This window comes from Callithrix jacchus, chromosome 3, assembly GCF_049354715.1.
Source record: "Callithrix jacchus isolate 240 chromosome 3, calJac240_pri, whole genome shotgun sequence".
Lineage (NCBI taxonomy): Eukaryota > Metazoa > Chordata > Mammalia > Primates > Cebidae > Callithrix > Callithrix jacchus.
The window spans coordinates 96166454-96186408 of NC_133504.1; the positions used below are offsets into that span (position 1 = coordinate 96166454).

The 19955-nt window shown below is 35.1% G+C and overlaps 1 protein-coding gene across 4 annotated transcripts in view; it reads left to right on the top strand.

Annotated features, from left to right (window-relative positions):
• The window catches only part of PPP3CA (protein phosphatase 3 catalytic subunit alpha), a 314986-nt gene that overhangs the window by 133970 nt on the left and 161061 nt on the right, over positions 1–19955 (top strand). For all 4 annotated transcript variants that reach the window (XM_035293239.3, XM_078366770.1, XM_002745548.6 and 1 more), the window contains exon 2: positions 19694–19894. In XM_035293239.3, the coding sequence (XP_035149130.1) occupies positions 19786–19894 (109 nt within the window). In that variant the 5' untranslated portion in view covers positions 19694–19785. The remainder of the gene's footprint in view (positions 1–19693; positions 19895–19955) is intronic.

Here is a 19955-nt window from a genome sequence, read left to right on the forward strand (position 1 = left end):
GAGTATGTCTTGTCTTCACTCCTTAGTGCTTTTTTTGAGCTTTTGTGATACAACTTTAATTTTAAACTGATCACTTTTTTCTAAATCTTTGCTAGATGGCATTCATCTTTATACTAAACATCTTTAAAATATATCACATTGAAAATAGATTAGTAGTGTTTTAGAATAAATTTACAATTATATCAGCAATATATGTTTTCTGGAGCCATTTGCATTAGCTTTATTAAATTAGGAATTTTTAAAATGCTTGCATGATGAAAACAACTGAAGGTTAGCTTTATTTGGTTAAAAGGGACATTAGGATTAGAGTAGTTACCGAGTCCTTGTCTATGATACACATAATTGAACTTCCTTTCCCCTTCATGCAGTTTCTTTCTGTACCAAAGGAAGGAAAAATGCTTTTACTGTAACAAATTAAGAATAAATTATATTTTGCTTACTTGGTAACTGGATTGTTAGTAGATAATTAAGTTGAAGAGAAAAAAATAGAAAAGTTTCACTTGATCCTTTTCTAATATTAGAAATGAGGAATCTGGAAGAAATCAATATAATGCATGTAATTAAAGCATTCTGTGTTTTGGTAAAAACCTCATTTAGTTACATGCAGATATTAGAGAAGTCTATTTATATTCTTTTATATTTTGCTTAATGCATTTTGGCTAGCTGAATAGTTTTTGTTTTTGTTTTAATTTCATGGTAATTTGCATTTATTTTTAAAACTTTCAAAACAAATTTCTCTTTTTGGCTTGAATGCACATACTGCATTTGGTAAATGTAATATAACACTGGGAACTATTATTTATATTATTAATTATAAGTATTATTATTGTAAATACTGCATTTGGTAGAAATGAATTTCCCTCAATATACACTCAATTCAGAGAATATATACCAGACAAAATCTCAGGAAAGGACATGAGAATTTTCTTAGCAAAGATGTACATAGTTACACTGTTAAACCTTAAGAATGAAAATGTGTGATTATTGCTATTAGAGTGAATAGTGTTTCCCTAACATTCTTCTCTTACATATTGGCTAAGGAATTTTATTAATTTAAACGAAAATGAAGTAAATGACTAGGAGGAAAATTGACATGGCTAATTACAGGCATGTGCTTAATCAGTGTCAATGATTTTGGATTTCTGTGTAGTTTGAGCTCATCAAAATAAGACTTTGATAACAAAATTTGACCCTTTGCATTTGAACACTGATTATTTCAGTGAGATCTCCCAGGTGATTTTGGTGGCTAGTTACATCATTAAATCTATTTGAATGACTCCTCCGAACATGTTGGCTTGATGAAAGGAGCTTTTACAGATTACCCTGCTGTGGGAGGAGTTTCATTATTGAGTTTTGATGTTTATCTAATAGGTAGAAATTGAAGTTCCTTCGTGGAGACTATTATCTCTGCTGAAAGCCAGCATGTCTTATTATATGGAGGTCATTGTTGGGTGGTGGCCTATAATGATTCTTGATCTTCTTTCTAGAAAAATCACAACTCAGGGAGCTGCTGTCTTTTTCTGATTTAACTCTTGTTTTAGGAAGTCTCATAGTGATAATGGTAAATGTTTATTGATCCCTTAGTATGTGTCAGGCATTGTTCTACTTTTTTTATATGATATATATTATTATTAATCTTTACAACCACTTTGTGCTATCTTATGCACATTTTACAGATGAGGATACTCAGTCACAGTGAGATTAAATAAATTACCCAACTGCCAAGTCCTAGTAGGTTTTAGGAAAAGAATTTGAATACAGATAATGGGAGTCTCAGAGCCTTGGCACAAGTACAACTTTGTAACCCAGACTTCTTCAGTGTTAGCCCCCCAAAATAAAGAACAAATCTCTTATTTGAGAGTGAAAATCTATTGTAATTAATGTAAGTAAACACGTCAATGATTGATAGTACAGACTGGGTTTGAAAGTGGAAGGAAGAGAGGAGTGACTGCAGCTGTGGCAACCCTGTCACTGTCAAAAACCAAAGCTTTTATTTTCTTTGGTTGGAATTCTTCAGTTTCTTTCTCTAAGTAGATTTTTTAGAGAAATGACAACTACCTCTGATAACCTACAATTTATAGGCATTTTCAGATTAATGTAGTGAGCTTTAGTGGAGAGGGCATGGGATTTGGAGTCAAGACTCTAGGATTATGTCATGGCTCTGCCCACAAGCTGTGTTATTTTTATCATTCAGTGTAAACTCCTTCTAATCTATAAAACGAACGCTGCAATACCTATTACATAGGGTTATTTTGAAGCGTGAATGAAATCATACATATGAAAATGTGTTAAAAATGTAAAGCATGTGCGGATAGTGTCTTATTGGTGTTGAGTTTCTTTCAGTTGAGACCCAACTTAAAAAGGAGTTCAAAAAGGAGTTCTTTGTTCTGAATGATAACATTTTTATGCCCTGTAGAGCAGCCAAATTAAGACAATTAGATCAGTTTTATACTCAAAATTAATATCAGGAATTTACTTATTCATCATTGATTTGAAGATACCTAATACTATTTAGTAATCTTTAAATTGTATTTGACTTAAACCAGTACTATACAACTGCAGTCACATACTATTAAGTAGACACTGTGTGCATTATAGGTTTAAAAATGTTAACTTTTATTGCATGATCGTACACTGTTTCATAGTATGGTATACATGTGAGTTAATAGAAATCAGAAATAAGCAAATTTTTAACTTTTTGAATCTGATGAACAAGTATAGTATGTCCTTTCCTTAAAAACTAACATATTTATGACTTTGTTTAAAATTTCTGACCAGTTTTACTGATAATATCTGTTGTTGAATATTCATGTTTGCATGAACTAACTCACTTTGTCAAAATGATTAGCTACTTGTTTATAGTGAACTTTCTCAAGACATACTTTAAGATGTGTCAGGAGGACTGAGTTTTATAGGAAAATGAGGCATTATTAATCATCCTCTGTGATGTTAACCAGGCATATAGATTATTCAGATCTCTAAGAAAATTCCATAAATAAATTTAACCATTTATAACATAGATAATTCTGCAGCTCTTCCCCAACCAGATGTTTTTTTAATAAAACATCTATTAACCCAGAATTATAGTAGGGAAATGCTGCATATACATAAATGTTCTTTGAAAAGCCCAGTAGTTGTTTTTAATTGCTGCTTTGAGCCTTTCACTAAAGACACATTATATTCATAGTAAGAATTCTCATATTTGCCCATGATAATAAATAAAATTGTGGTTTACACAACCATCTTTAGGCATCTTTTTTTTCTTTTTAACTTTTAAATTTAAGGGTACATTGCAGGATGTGCAGGTTTATTGTACAGGTAAACATGTGCCATGGTGGTTTGCTGCACAGATCATCCCATCACCTAGGTATTAAGCTCAGAGTCCATTACCTGTTCTTCCTGATTCTCTCCCTCCCCCCACACTCTCCTTGACAAGCCTGAATGTGTGTTGTTTCCCCCATTTATCCATGTATTACCAATCTTCATTCAGTTCCTACTTTGTAAGTGAGAACATGTGGTATTTGGTTTTCTTTTCCTGGGTTAGTTTTCTGAGGAAAATGGCTTCCAACTCCAACAATGTTCCTGCAAAGGATGTGATCTAGTTGTTGAGGCTGTCTTTGTCACTTGCCAGATAAGTTCCTTCCTATTAGACCAATTAGATGGTATAAGCATTTACTTAATACTTAGCGTTTTTGTGATGTATATATGCCAAATGAAAGTTTTCAAGTATAACTGAAAATGCAGCATATAGAATAAAAGAAATCCTGTGGGAATTCACTGAAGCAGAATAGTAACAAATAATTAAAATGTATAAGTTCAACAAATTTGACTTCCTCACACCAAGTATTGGACAAAGCACTTTTGCAAGTGTGATCTCATTTAATCCTTTCAATAGCTTCTTGAGTAGGTATTACTGTCTCCATTCTACAGGTCATGAAACTGGTTTCTCAAAAATTTTCTGAAGGACACATAGCCATTAAAGGTATCATTTGAAGACAGGCAGTTAGATAATTTAAAACTAATAACCATGACACTTTGTTGCTTGTAGAGCTCAGTTTCTGCTCTGTATTGCTGAAAATTCTCAACAACAGGTTAACTAACATGCTTTGTAAAGAGTAAAGGCAGAAGAGGCATACTTTTAAACAAAGTCACAGGCCAGTCTCAGAGGGGACAGCTAGAACTGATAGGAAAAATTATTTTGTGTACAACCCAAGCTCAATGTTCATATATGAAAATACTTTAAAGAACTCATTTATCTCTGGATCAACTCATCAAAAATTGAATTAAAACAAAAAACATGTACTTTTTACAAGCTGAGTACTGAACTAGTTGTTCCTTGTAACATTTTGGTCTCTTTTAAGGCTGGGAGCAATTAAGAAGGCAGAAGAACCAGATAAGATATTCAAGGAGCAAACTGTGCATGCAGAATAAACATTACTACATTTAGAAAATTATATGGTGAGATGTGAATCATATACCAATAAATCACTAGACAAATGTTTTTTGAATGCTTCCTATGCCTATGACTCTGGGTAGGGAATAGGGAACTCAAAAGTAAAGAGCATGGTTCAGGGAATCTGGAGAACTGGATGTGTACTCTGGTTTTGCCCTTAGTTACCTTTGGATCATTGGATGAGTAACTTATCTACAGAGAGGGAATAACAAGGGTTAAAAGCACAGCTCCACAGCAGGGGTCTGATTTGAGCGCTGGCTTCTTCTACTTATTTGCTGTGTGATCTTGGCAAAGTCATTTCCTAGGTTCTGGAATATAAAAAGTAGCATAATGGTACCCACATCACAAGACTGTTGTGTAGATTCAGTGAACTAAATCTGTGTGTAAGAATTGACTACATCTCAGACACTTTTCTAATTTATATGTATACAAATTTATTTAGATACCATTTATTTTATTTCATTGTTATTATAACTACTCTTACTCTCTTTGAGCCTCAGTTTTTTCAACTAGAAAATTAGAACGTGAAATTGGATGATATTTAAGAAAATAACTACAGATTTTAAACTTTTCAAACATAGCACAGAACTTGTCTAATGATGTGTAGGCTGTCTTATAAGAGTAAAAATGCTGGCAGCAAAAGTTTTATGTTTTAAAGACAAAAAGATAAACACAAAACAAATATACAGTAAAAAACACTGTGTTTTGGTAAACAAAGGATATTTTATTAAGTATTTAGTACCCAAGGATGTGGAGGATTTGGATGGAGAGCAGGCTTTGTGTGTTTTAAGAAATTGTGCTATTTGAATAGGGATGATTAGGGAGTTGTGTGCCCAATGAGGTAAGGCAATTGTTAATCATAAAAAATACGTATGAAGTATGTGTTGTGCCAATAATGGTCCAGGCACTTTACTAATATTAGTTTGCTTAATCTTCAGCTATAGAATAGAGCAGTTAAATAATGTGCTCAAGATGATACAGTTTACCTAGGCAGTCTGGCTTCTGAGTTCATACTTCTAACTGCATCACCTTACCGTCTCTGAAAAGCTAGAGGAAATGTTTAAATACTTGGGGGACTGAGTAATTGGTTATGGCCAGACCACAGAGTTGGAGATCAGGTGGATTAAGGTGTGATAACTAGGAATGTGGGGAAATAGTCTGTTTGTTATCACAATAATATAGACAAGAGGGTAATTGAGGAACTAGACTAGATGGATACTATGGTAATAGTGAGGAAGGCCTGGTGGAGTGGACTTTAGCCTCTTTGGGTCATGGACTCTTTTGAGAATCTATTAAACTGTGGCCTTTCTCCTCATAAATTTATGCAACACATAAAATTGTGATGAGATTTCAATGATCTCCTAAACCCTTTATTTGATGCTTAATTCAGCTTTGCTTTTTCTTTTTTGTAATAGCTATGTAGTTTTCAGAAGTTCTGTACTTTTTCTTTACTTTGTATCTGTTTTGTATTCTATGTGTTTTCTTTTGAAAGTATTTTAAAATATTTCACTTTTTTTTATATACGTGTTATTTGGTCACTAACAAAATCTAATTTTGGTGAGTTCTTGATGACTTCCTCAACATATCCCTGATTACAGTGATACTTTTTTCTTTCTTTGTTGCTTGAGTACAAAAATGATGGCAGACCTTGTGGCCAGTACATAGTATGCCTTTATAGTGATCCACATCATTGTCTATTCATGTACACTTGTTATTTGTATGGCTGTATCTGGGATAGGAAAATTATGTGCATAAATATATCTATCTTATATACAAAATGTGTTTTAAATGGCTTCTTGCCTGAATCTGATCCAAAATTTTTCTTTGCTTCTAGGACATACTTTTTTGTCTCTTGAGCATGGAAATCCTCAGGGTAATTACAGTCTAGTGGTGAGGGAGTTCAGAAGAGGTTGGGTGACTGATTATTGTTTGTTTTGTTTATCATTTGATGTGAGAGTAATAATTGGGTCCCCCTTGGCTATGTAGGGAGTAAGTATTGCAAGTACCTTTGGGAAATTGCTCTAGTAAAACTCACATGCTGTTTAGGATGTAACTTGGCAATTTGGTTAGTTGAATTCAAATTTATCTTCCTCAAGTCACAAAAAATTGTTTATTTTCTCCTCATTTCTTTGATTATTCTTGAACTTTTACTGCATTTTGGACTGTTAAAGTCTCTTATTGAAGTCTAAATTATTTCTTTCTAATATTATAAATATAAATATTCTCAAAAATCATGATGCTACTGACCTGTTAGTTTTGAAGAAGAATATCAGAAAAGCAATTGTAGAGGTGTCTATGTTTTCTGCCTTTGCCCTTATAAAGGAAAGTTGTTTTTACAGTTTCCATTTATGTAATGAGTAGAATGTGAGATTTTTCTTTCTGCAGTACGTAATGAATGCATGTACCTACATATTATATAAAAACGTAAACCCAATGTAAAGAGTATTAGCAAGTCAAAGAATATTTTGTTTCTTTATGAATTACTAAATTTACTCTTATGAGAATAAGAAACTTCTAATTTGACTTTTATTCCAAAAAAGAATTGAGAGTGTATATAAACCTTCAATTATATGCTATAATCAAGGAATGATATATTTTACCAAAATCACATAACCAAGACATATAACTTTTAAAATTCTGTTTAAAGAGAATATATTGAAATTGTGTTATACCTGTCTCTTTGTAACAGAGAACATCATCTAGTAATCTGTAATAAAAGATAATTGTGAAGTGGGGAATGTATAGCATCACAGATATTGCCTGATGTCCCTTAGGATTGTTGTGAAACATAGAACTCTATACATGCACACTCAGTTATGCCAGGCTAGCATACCTTTGTAGTTAGTGTGCTGAGCATGGTCCATTTCTTTCCTGTGGAATAAAGAACATGGATTTTGTGGTGAGGTTTCTCATCATTGCTCTAGGTGTGGAATTGCACTGTGGTTGGTGAGGATGATGGGAACCAAAGCTCTGAATAAATGGAGCATTATCATGTATCAAGGGACTTCGAAACAAAATACAACTCCATTGTTGGAGTAGCACACACTGTTATATCATCTGAATTTGTGTGTGTCTGTGTGTGTGTGTGTGATTACTTTTCACTGAACATATGCTATCTCTTACATTTATATTAACCTGTTAATAGTTCTAAATTTAATGATGATTATTTCTTGAGTGATAATTTTAAGGCAATGAGTGATTTTAAATGATGTGATCATAAAAAATAGTGTATTTCTAGTCTGCTAGTTGTGACTTCCATAAATGAAATTTGAATGAAGCCCCTTACAGTGCTGCCTAAATGACTGACCATCATGCCCAAATTAGTGTGTTTCACCTGGATAGTGAAAAATTTATGGAACTGAAGCTTTTTGGATGCTTTGGGGAACCATAACTCAAAGTCATATATCATGGAAATTAATGTTATTCTGTTTGCCATTATATGTGCTTAGGCTGAGTTAGATACTCTAGTTATTTACTACTCTTTTTTTTTTTTTTTTTTTTGAGATGGACTCTTACTCTATTGCCCAGGCTGGAATACAGCCATGTGATCTCGGCTCACTGCAATCTCTGCCTCCTGGGTTCAAGCGATTCTCCTGCCTCAGCCTCCTGAGTAGCTGACATTGGAGGCATCTGTCACTATACCTGGCTGATTTTTGCATTTTTAGTGGGGATGGAGTTTCACCATGTTGGCCAGGCTGGTCTCGAACTGCTCATCTCAAGTGATCTGCCCACCTCAGCCTCCTGAAGTGCTGGGATTACAGGCGTGAGCCACCGTGCCTGGCCTAGTTTTTTAACTACTCTTGATAGATGTATTTCTCAATAAATTTTTAATTTGTATCTACTAGTAAGATTTGGGGCTGGGCATGGTGGCTCACACATATAAACCCAGCACTTTGGGAGGCCGAGACGGGTAGATCACCTGAGGTCAGGAGTTCAAGACCAGCCTGCCTAACATGACGAAACCCTGTCTCTACTAAAATTACAACAATTAGCCTGGCATGATGGCACATGCCTGTAATCCCAGCTAATTAGGAGGCTGAGGCAGGAGAATGGCTTGAACCTGGGAGGCGGAGGTTGCACTGAGCCAAGATCATGCCACTGCACTTCAACCTGGGCAACAAGAGCAAAACTCCATCTCAAAAAAAAAAAAAGATTTGAATTCACTTTGACTGGTAGCCTGTCATGCAGACTCAAAAAAGAGGGGAAAAGGAGGCCTTTGTCCACCTGAACTCCTTCTGACTCTTGAGTTGCTGAGAAAGTGTTTGTCTATTAAGTCTTGGATATTGCAAGTTTAGCAGTTAAAAATGTCTTTTTAATTGAATCATACTTCAATAAATTTATATTAATAGCATTTTTATAAACTAGGAAAATGTTGAACTGCTTTTTGAAATTCCATGTGATAGTGCTTTAGGATCTTAACAGCAGCGAGGCACTATTGTACTGATATAACATTAGTTTTATTGTTATTGGGTTAATTTTACATCATAATTACCAACAGATTTATCTGTGACCCTGCATTCACATGTGGGATTAAAATCATATAGTTTTTCAAAATTTTTGCAATATTTTTTCTTGTTCCTTTTCAGTTTTCTATCTGTTGCTCACTTTTGATCACATCTGTCTGTCTACTCTTTGATATGGGTCCCCAGCTTCCACCACACCATGTGACATACATGGTCTCTTTAATGGCTTCTTAAAGACATTTACATTTACTAACTGAAGATTTCTGTGTTCTGTCATTTTGGCTATTGACTATCATTTTCATAATTACATACTTGTAGATCTGAACAAGGCCATTTTTTTTTTCCATTCCCTTTTCTTAGACTGCTTCTAATACCACAGAAGTATTAAATAAATTGTGAGTGAGATGGAGAAAAGACAGTCCTTTCTTATATTCATTCCAAAACACGTATCCAATGCCAGGCAACTGGACTAGACACTCAACGGGACTTGATTGTTAGTCCTTCTACTTAATTATTCTGTTTTTGATTGGTGATCATTGATCGACTCCTTTGTTGGAGTGAGATTTGATGTTACCTGTAAATTTGCAACTGGCGTTATAATTCCAGCAATCTGTTTCCTTATTATTTTAAAGTTTCTTTTATGCACAAAATTTAACTTACATATGGGTGAAAATTATCTCCCAAGAGTGGTTCCCTTTTGAGGAAAAGAATACAATTTGTTGTAGCTTTATTGTAAAATTGTTCATTTTCCATTGGCTGGATTAAAAAATGCAGGTTGAATTTTTAAACTAAAATTGACAAGTTTATTTTCAATTGAAAATGAAGTTTGAGAGAATACTATTGTAGGTGGTAGTCATTAAGACATCTCAATTTTTAAATAGATATGTGAATATTATGATTTGAGGAGTCAACATTTGAGGTGCAGAGAATTGGAACTTCCTGCATGCTTCTGTGTTATTCAGATGAGTAAGTGGTTCTTACAAATGGTGGACCACAGAGAGTGGATGAGAACAGGTCTGGTCATCAGAATGAAGCAAACCAGTGTAAGCATTACTGAAACATGCAAAGATCCAGAGGGCCTGATGTTTTGCTGCAACCTGCTCTGGATCCTACTCAGAGTAGGGAGTATTGAGCCAGAGCAGGTGGAAATTAAATGGAAACCTGGGAATTCGACTCCTGCCCTTGGTTCTCTGGGGGATGACTCTGCAAAAATATTTCAATATTTGCTTCACTGTGGTCACAGATACAAGATGCTGTATGCTGGATTTATTATTTTTAATGGATCATTTATATGCAAAAGTGGTTGACATTCTTAAATTGTCACTTATTACATCATTTGGTATCATTTGGGACAAATGTTTGCCATTTTTTTATTAAGGCCCTTTGAAAGAAGATAAAGTCTGTTTATTAAATAAAATGCTTTTGATGCCTTTAGGTGTTTTAACCACAGAGGATGGGGATGGTAGGTGGGCACATGGGCATGGAAAATGAGTAGGCACCTGGAGTTGAATGAAGAAAATAAAAGGAATAAGTTATATGTGAGCATAGATTTTTTTTTTTCATATCAACTTAGCAGTTTAGGATTGAGAACTAAGAAGGCAAATACTATATTTTATAGGGTTAATTAATACACAGATTTCTAAAGTTTACAGTGATTAAAGAACGTCTATCAAGTAGTTCAACTCAATAGGTAAAGTCCTTCCTTATATTTTATGTCTTACTTACGCTGTTGAGTTGAGGATTTCTGAGTGGTAAAATGTACCTGGATTCATGTACCCCAGAACTTAATTATAAATAAATAATTCTAAAAAATGTACCTGGATTAAATAAAGTTTCAGAATTCCTGGGTACTCTTCATTTCTAAGGAATAATTACTGCGTTCAAAGAGACTGGCTCACTTGGGAAATAAATTCATCTGGTCTTAAAGTATCTATCCTTGTTTGTTTCTTGATTTTCTTATTCTCCTATGGCACTAAAGACAGCAAATGTTCAAGGCCAAAAATTAAATTTATAAATTAAAATTCTCTCTGTTTAATTCATCCCAGTGAGGTGAATTTCATGCATTACTTTAGTTTGATATTTTGGGGATTAGGATAAATATCATTAGCTGAAAATACTGTTGTAATCATTTCATCTAGTACTGATTTCCAAGATGGATGGGGTACCTCTTGGTATAACTGAACATAGATTTTTTTAAGAAATTTTAAAAACCATTATAGAGTAGACTTGTATAAAAACAATTTTTCAATTATATATTTAATGTTTAAGTATTTGACTTAAATATGTAAATTAAGACATTTAATATTTACTTACAACTCTTAGTTTAAACATTCGATTGCATATATTTCAAAATCAATAAATACAATTTTGCTTCTATTATGCCCATGTATGAAATAATTTGTGATTGGCATTGTCCATATGTCAATCAATTGACTTGTGTATGTAACTTTTAAATTTTGAACAACATTAAAAAATCAGGGCCAGGTATGGTGGCTCATGCCAATAATCCCAGCACTTAAGGAAGCTAAGGCAGGAGGATTGCTTAAGCCTAGGAGTTTAAGACAAGCCTAGGTAACATAATGAGACTGTATCTCTACAAAAAATTTAAAAATTAGTTAGGTGTGGTGGCATGCCCTTGTGGTCCCAGCTACTCAGGAGACTGAGGAGAGAGGATTGCTTGAACCCCCGAGGTTGACTGAGGTGGGAGAATAACTTGAGCCTGAGGAGGTTGAGGCTACCGTGAGCTGTGTTTGTACCACTGCCCTCCAGTATGGGCAACAGTGGGAGACCCTATCTAAAATAATAATAATAAATTTTTAAAAATCAGCTTTTATTTAAATTTATCAATAATGCTGAAATATTTTGAAACTTTTAAAATAACTTTTGTCAAATAATCTTTAATGTTGAATCATTATTATATAATTCATTAGATAAGCATTTGCAATTGTAATGAAATGAAGTAACCAAAATATCAAAAATTAAAGTGGTTTTGTGATAGAGCTTCTCAACACGGCATGCGGAGGAAGTTGTGGACTGTCACTCATTTCTGTGTCCTTGAATCCTTAGATTCAAGAATATATGGTGGAAGTAGCATGAAAAGCTGTACATGGGAAGGATAAAGAATAGATGTACCTAAATAGGTATATTTAAATATATATACATAAACATTTAAACACTATTTTGAAATTCAGATAACACAAGAAGCTTTGTATTTCTGAGGTACTTATTTTCTCTAATTAATTACTAATCCCTTGTAGTTGGAGGAGTAATTTTTTTTTTTTAGATGGAGTCTCTCTCTGTTGCCAGGCTAGAGTGGTACAGTGGTATGATTGGGGCTAACTGCAGCCTCAGCCTCCTGAGTTCAAGCGAGTCTCCTGCCTCAGCCCCCTGAGTAGCTGGGACTACCAGCATGCACCAAAATGCAAAGCTAATTTTTGTATTTTTCATAGAGATAGGGTTTCACCATGTTGGTCAGGATGGTCTCAATCTCTTAACTTCATGGTCTGCTCACCTTGGCCTCCAAAAGTGCCGGGATAACAGGTGTGAACCATCCTGCCTGGCTGAGGAATAGTTCTCTTAATTCAGCTGATTTTTGTTAAATAATTACTTGTAGCACATTTCAGACTTAGTTTCAAAAATTACTGGGTGTAATATGTATTCTGTAAGACTGAGAAAAAAGAAGAGTGCTTATTTCAGTAAATGCTTTGAGTACCACGATGCCCTTTGATTAACACTTTGGGATGTTACATAAGATACTATTTTGCTAAATTTGTATGTGAACATTCAGGAAAGCCAAATGAGGTATTCAATCTGCTAGTAAAATGATCAAGACACATACTATGTCTTAACAATTGAATATATTCGAAGGCTCAGAACCGGTATGGTAGTATTTAGAAAAGGTGAGTAAGAAGGTTTCTGACAAGGATAGAAGTCATCATAGCAGGGAAAAAAACACCAGTGAATTAATAAATTGGAGTTTTATTTATAGATCTATAAAAAATTATTTTCAGACCAAGTTCCCCACAGGCCCCCTTATTGTGGGGGGAGCCTGTATTTTTTTTAACAACATCCCCACTCCCCACCTGTTTCTCCCCCTTCCCATACTGCCAGCTTCTAACCACAATAGTGACTATGTACTTGTCTGTTTAGTTCTGTGTATAAATGGAATGTTGTGGAGATGAAAAAAAATTTAATTCTGACTGGCTGTTTCTTTTTACAAGTCTAATGTTTAATCACTCTTGAGATGGCCATATACATTTTTATTGAAATAATACCTATAATGAAAGCCAAGGACTTTCACAAACACAAGTGATGAGTGTCTGCAGGAATAGCGTAAGTAGAACCCTAATAAATATGTTCTTACAATTCTTTATAGGGGCTAGCTGTGGTTAATTTTTAGCTCTATCTCCAGACAGCATGTTTTGTATATCTTTGCTTGCTTCCATTCTGTGCATGAATAAACACATATCCCCCATACTGATAGAATTTTTTTTTAATCCAGGAGTGTATAAGTTAAACCTAATTGCTCAATATTAGAACCCAAATAAAATTCAGTGAAAAGTTCTTGGTACTTGCATATCTCTACTCTTTGTTCAGAAGTAGAATCAGATTTCACATATTTTGGTGATGGAGCTACTTGTTACATTTCGACTGGCATATATTTTACAATGGATATATTATACTTTCCATAACTTGAAAACAGAACTTCATCTTCTGGAGTCATCTAAAAAATTAAATATTTATTATATACTTTAAACCACAGAAATGTGCAACTGTATCAAAGAGTTTCTAAGAATTCAGAAATAACCTTAGGGTAGATAGACACAATTTTTTCTTACTACTTACATATTTTTTCTCATTGTCTTTAAAGTTGTTATTTAGTTTTGCAGTTTAGCACTTTGTCAACTATCTCAAGTAAAGACTAATAATTATACCACCTGGTAAGCTCTTTAGAGCTTGGGTTGGCTTATGTTTGTTATCTGTGGCTCATTTCTTCCTGCTCCTCTCACTGCCTAGCATGGGATACAATGCATAGTTGGTGCTCAATAGGTGCTACTGAATGATTGATTAATTGATATGGTTTGATTAGCACAGAGGTCTGTGACATACACGGATGTCCACATGGGAATAGATGGTGTTCCAGTCTAAGGAGGTCAGGCCAGAAAGTGTTTTAAGTTGTGGCTGACATGTGATATGCCTAAGTTGTTCTCTTAACATGTGCTGACATAAGTATTTTTGACAGTCCTGTTCAGACACTAGTAGCCACATGAAATATGGGACAAGAGCTGTTCCTGTACATGTCCTGGTTATGGAGAGGGATGACAGAAACGTGTCTGGACTTGCAAAGACATTGCATCTGTTGTGGATTGATTGACTGGTGTGGAGCTTGTTTAGAGGGAAAAGTTAAAGTGCCCAGTATTTTGTATGCCTTTACTTGTGGTATGGATCAGTGGATCTCAATCTGGACTTCATATTTGTGTAGCCAGAGATTACTTAAAAATAGGTCAATGCCCTTGCCCTACCCTGAAACAGTTAAATCAGAATCTCTAGACATAGGGCTTGGGCATCATCTTTTTAAAAAGCCATTCTGTTGTGCAACCAGTTTTGAGATAAGGTGAGGTTTTGTAGGAATCAAACAAAAGTTGGAAGAGAAGAAAGGCTAAGAAATTTAATTTCCATTCACCTTGTTCTCATTTACTTAGAAGGATGCAGGGTCTAGAATACTATTGACCACTAAAAGGAAGCTGGATATGTAATTTTAAATGTTCTCGTAGACATATTTTTAAAAAGTAAAATGTAGTTGGAATGAATTTTAGTAACAAATTTTATTTAGCCAAATATGTTCTAAATATTATTTTAACATAAAATGAATTTTAAAATATAAATGGTATAGTTAACTTTTAAAAATACTGCATCAAGTCTTCTAAATACAGTGCTTACTGTGGATTTGCAGCATTTCTCAGTTTGTAGTAGCTACTTTTTGAGTATTCAACAGCCGTATGTGACTAGTCAATATAGTATTTTGTAAATAAAGAGGATAAAGTACTGGAATTAAAATCAGGAGACCTTAATGTTAGTGTTGGTTTGGCTAGTGACTAATCCTTTGATGTGTCGGATGATTCACTCATCCTCTCTCTGGACTTCACTTTCGTTTTAGTATGAAGTGATCAGTCTTGATTGGGAGTTTTCTAGTTTTGCTCCAGAGAGTGCCAGGATTGTATAAGCATCCCTTAGCATCCACCATCAAGGAGAAACGAAGCAGGCACACTACTTTAATCCCTTTCTCCTTTGGATACACTTATGTTTCCTGGCATAATTTTGTTTGAGGGGGAAAAAGCAAAACAAAACAAAGGCTCAAAAAATCACTAGGCTAAATATTCTCTCAATTTTTTTTTTTTTTTTTGTCAGCATTTATAGGACTACTCCAGGAAGAGGTGAGGCAGTAGGTAGCCTGTTCCTGATACTTAAAATCATGCATTGGCGTATTTTTTACATCCCAGATTACATGACTCTGAATTCCAGATTGAGATCTGCTGATTGATACTATAAGTAAAGGCATACAAAATGCCAATGATTTTAGTTATTTCCCCCAAACAGGTTCCACACCAGTGAATCAATCACAACAGGTGCAGTGTCTTTGCAAATTCACTGTATTTAGAAGGCTTGATACAGTATTTTAAAAAGTTACATATCCCATTAGCATTTGCACCGACCATCTTCCTTCCAGTGAAGGTGTCACCACGGCAATGACCCTCAGATGTTTCTTATTAAATTGTGGAATCCTTTCAGTAGTGGCTTAAGTGACTCAGATTTGAGAAACAGAAATCCCAGATACCCGGATCTATCCCAGAGTGATAACAGATCACTTACGCTACCGAACACTATTTGTGTTCTAAAACTAACCTACCCCCAAACTCAGAAAGTAATCTCTGGATCTTTCTGAGATGTAGTTCCCATAGTCAGCCACACTGAGGGCTGGGATTACTCTGGGTGCAGGATTTTTGTGACTTGAAAGTGTTTCTCTCTGGTAAATGTACAACTGACAACAGCTTTAATAATGGTTACGTAGATGCCAATATTGGATGCATATGAGTTTGGTTCATAAGTAAACTAGTAACTTTTTTCAGTATCAGATAATCTGGTGGAAACAGCAAATAGAAAAGAAACAATCTCATATCACTGACCCTTGAAAATCAGTGTCTGCAGGATTTCCACAGTCAGTGATATGAGAACATAATCCTGCCCAATATGTTGTTTGCCTGTAAAGCCTTTTGTGATGTTTTCTGTTAGGAGTCAGTCAATGACTTATATGTCCCAGATTTTATCTACTTTGCTGTTTTATTAATTTGAGGGAAAAAAACTGGCATTGAGTCGGAATTGTGAAGTAGAGAAAGCTGAGAAGCTTTATATCTATTTTTAGGATGCTTCTAAGAAGTCTTACCACTATATTCTGTGCTTACAGGCAGTAATAAAAAATTGTTTTGGAAAGAGTTAGCCCAAATATCAACAGCTATTTCTGAATTTATAGTAATGTGCACAAACCTAACTCCTATAGTCCCGGCCTGCACATGTATCAATGAAAGCAACTGGTTGTAATACTCAAAGCAGAGGAAGGAAGGAGAAATCCAATTTTGTTATATTAAGCCTGGCAACTTTCACAATGAATTAATTAAATAAATGTTTTTCAAGCTGATTGGATTCTTTGGTCTAAATAATTTTTGCTCAATATTTGGCACAGGTCTTCATGTAGGATTCTAGGTGAACAGAGAAAGCAAATAAATGTGACCTAAAAGACTGATATGTTTTTTATGAAGCCAAAAGGTGCACAAATACACAAATATTAGTCCAGTCTTATTTTTGTCCTAGAAAACTTTTCACTGGCTGATGGCATCTCTGTGTTTCATCTTTGGCATCATTGCTGCCCATCTTGGTTCCCTGCAGGCCTTGCCATCTGTTTAACTGGTTGAGGGCCCTATCTCGTCAGGATCCCTTCCATCCAATTGGAAATAGAGCCCTCTGATTGGCCTTTTTCCTCTCCTTTCTCGCCCCTGTTTATTTGGAACCAGCTCCAGTATCTCAAAGCAGGTGGCTTTACCTTAGTCAGTTACCTTAGGATTAGCAATTACTGGAAGGTAAAAGATCTGCAGTGGAGGGTGGAGCATCTGTTATTGCAGTGATCTTGGCCTTGGAGGGAGTCTAGAGACTTGGAGAAAGACTAATTCATGAAGGTGAGGCGCTCCCTGGGGTGCTGTCATGTTGCCTCACCTTCCTAAATGCTTTGGCACTTTCAGGTTTAATCCTTTGATCTATCTGAAGTTTAATCAGGCCAGCAAGTGCATGTGTGACCCAGACCCACTGCTTTTATCTGCCTGACAATATGTTAGTCTTCTTCCCTTCTGCACTCCTGTGATTCTTGCCTGACAGTTTTGCAGAGCCACTTAAACCTTCACTATTACCTAACACATCTTGGGAAATCATTTTTAAAAAATTCATCTCTTCCCCTTACCACAAGCATCCTTCTGAAGTTTTCCCCTTTCCAACCCCCAGCCCATATCTTGACTCATGGTCTTTAGCCTTGGGAATTTTGAGAAGTTGCTGGGTAAGATATTTTCTAATCTCAAAACAAACACAAAGACCTATGTAAAGAAATGTGGCTGTTAAAAAACATCTCCATGTGTTCTTAACATGCATACTCTATCAAGCAAGAAAAAGCAAGGAGGACAGAGGAAAAAAAATAGAATTAACCCCCAATGCCTCAAATTTAATGACCTAATTTCATTTTTTTCTCTCTTCCTGGTTTAATCTTCTTGTATTATATACTATTCTTGGGCATTATACATTTTGTCTTTTGTTTTTGTACAAGCTACTAAAAATAACTTTTGGAAAATAAATGAGTATTTGTGAGAAATAAAAAACCTCTCAGCATTAGAATTTCAATTCCAAAAAGTGATTTATTAATCACTTTTTACTTACTAAGCACTATCCAGTACTTTCTGAGAAGCAATGCAGTTTGTTACATGTATTCTGGCATCAGACTGCTGGGGTTTAAACTCACTGAATTATACACGTAAATCAATTAGATGATGATCTTGGGCAAGGTGCTTAATATTTTTGAGCCTCAGGTTTCTCCTGCACAGTAATGTTGTGAGGGCTAAATAAATTGTTATATAAACACATATGCCTTATTCATCTTACAGCTTTACTGTTGTTTCTGATTTTATTACCTAAATGATGCCTGGCATAAAATAAATACTCTATAAATGTTAGCTACTACTGGTACTATTTACTCTAGTTCATATAACAGTCCTTAGATAGATGTAATTCTCACTTCACAGGTGAGGTAACTGGAGCCAAAGAAGGTTATTTAACTTGCTCAAGGCCATAAGCTGGTGAGTTTTCAGAGTGCAAGGTCTGCTCCCAGGTTTGTCTGACCACAAAAGCCTCCTCCTCACCCACCAAATCTGCCAAGACTGCTTCAATTTGACAGTATAGTTAAATGGATGTGGTGGGATTGTCCAGAAAATTATGCTTGCATCCATCTGTACAGGTTTATTTCCCAGTTTTTCTTTTCTCTTTTATAATTTCACTCAGGATTACAAATATATGCCATTAGATTACATAAAAAAATTTGGCATAGGTCTGCTGTTAAGTCTTGCTTCTTTGAGAGACAATTTTAGATGTGAGAGGGCCAAGTTTATTCCATAACATCAAGTGCTTTTCCTGAGAGGAGCCATCCAATGGAGATGCTGAATGTCTGTTTCATAATGCACATGAAAGATAGATGGGATGATGTTTATGTTCCTTGCAAGATACTTCTCATATCTGGCAAGAATGAGTTGTCCAGTAAATGAACCATCATGTGAAACAGAGAAATAATGAGTTTTTAAATGGCTTGTTGGCCATTTGTTGCAGATTTAACCTTTGTGGTACCATTTCTGACCATAGAGCTTTGGATGCAGGGCAAGCTAGAGAAGTTTAGTGAATGTCCTCTGGCTGGATGAGTGAATGAATGTACTCAAAGATATAAAGGAAGGCAGTACTACAAGAGAGCTTCTTGCTGTTAAGAAGATGCGGAAGAGTGGAAGAGAGAATGGTTGCTTCCAAGTCTGAGCAATAATTTGACTTTGTCATTGTGTCATTTTTAAAAATACCTGTGTCTCACCCTGACATCCTGGCCCTTCACTCTTAAGGAGGTCCCTTCAGTACAAGCATGCACACTATGGCAAATCCTGATTTCCTGATTAGTATTTGGTGCACTTTTGCCTTTTTGCTTAAACAGAGTCCTGCTGTTTTCCTAAACAGTGAGTAGATCAGTTATCTCAGATGTGACTGTAGTTAAAGCAGCGTATCTGGTTGGGTAGACCTTTTCCCACTCTAATCCCAGTAGAGGAGCCTTTTTTCTAATAGAGACCCATCTTTGCACAAGTTGGTTATGGTTGGATGTATAGGACCTGTTTTCTTTAACTGAACCGATTATTGTTGAACCGAAAACTGTTTTTCATTCCCTTTTAACTCAATTGGGATATTATAGATTCAAGACATAGTACCAGATGAACAAGAACTACTAATTTTGTTTAAACAATCACATTATATCTAGAATCAAAGGAAAGATACAGTTCTTAATTTTAGATAGATAGCCCTTGATCATATTTTAATTCAGCCCCCTAAAAATACTATATTAGATGGTTTGTGATGAGGATGGATATTTGGTGGTGATTATGGAATTGTTTGTTGTTGCATTTTGGCTAACGTAATAATTTGACCTTTTTTCTTTCAGCTGTTCCATTTCCTCCAAGTCACCGGCTTACAGCAAAAGAAGTGTTTGATAATGATGGAAAACCTCGTGTGGATATCTTAAAGGCACATCTTATGAAGGAGGGAAGGCTGGAAGAGAGTGTTGCATTGAGAATAATAACAGAAGGTGCATCAATTCTTCGACAGGAAAAAAACTTGCTGGATATTGATGCGCCAGTCACAGGTAAGTCCTGAGGATGGAGATTGCTCACTTGTATACAGATTTTGTTGTTTATAGCATCAAA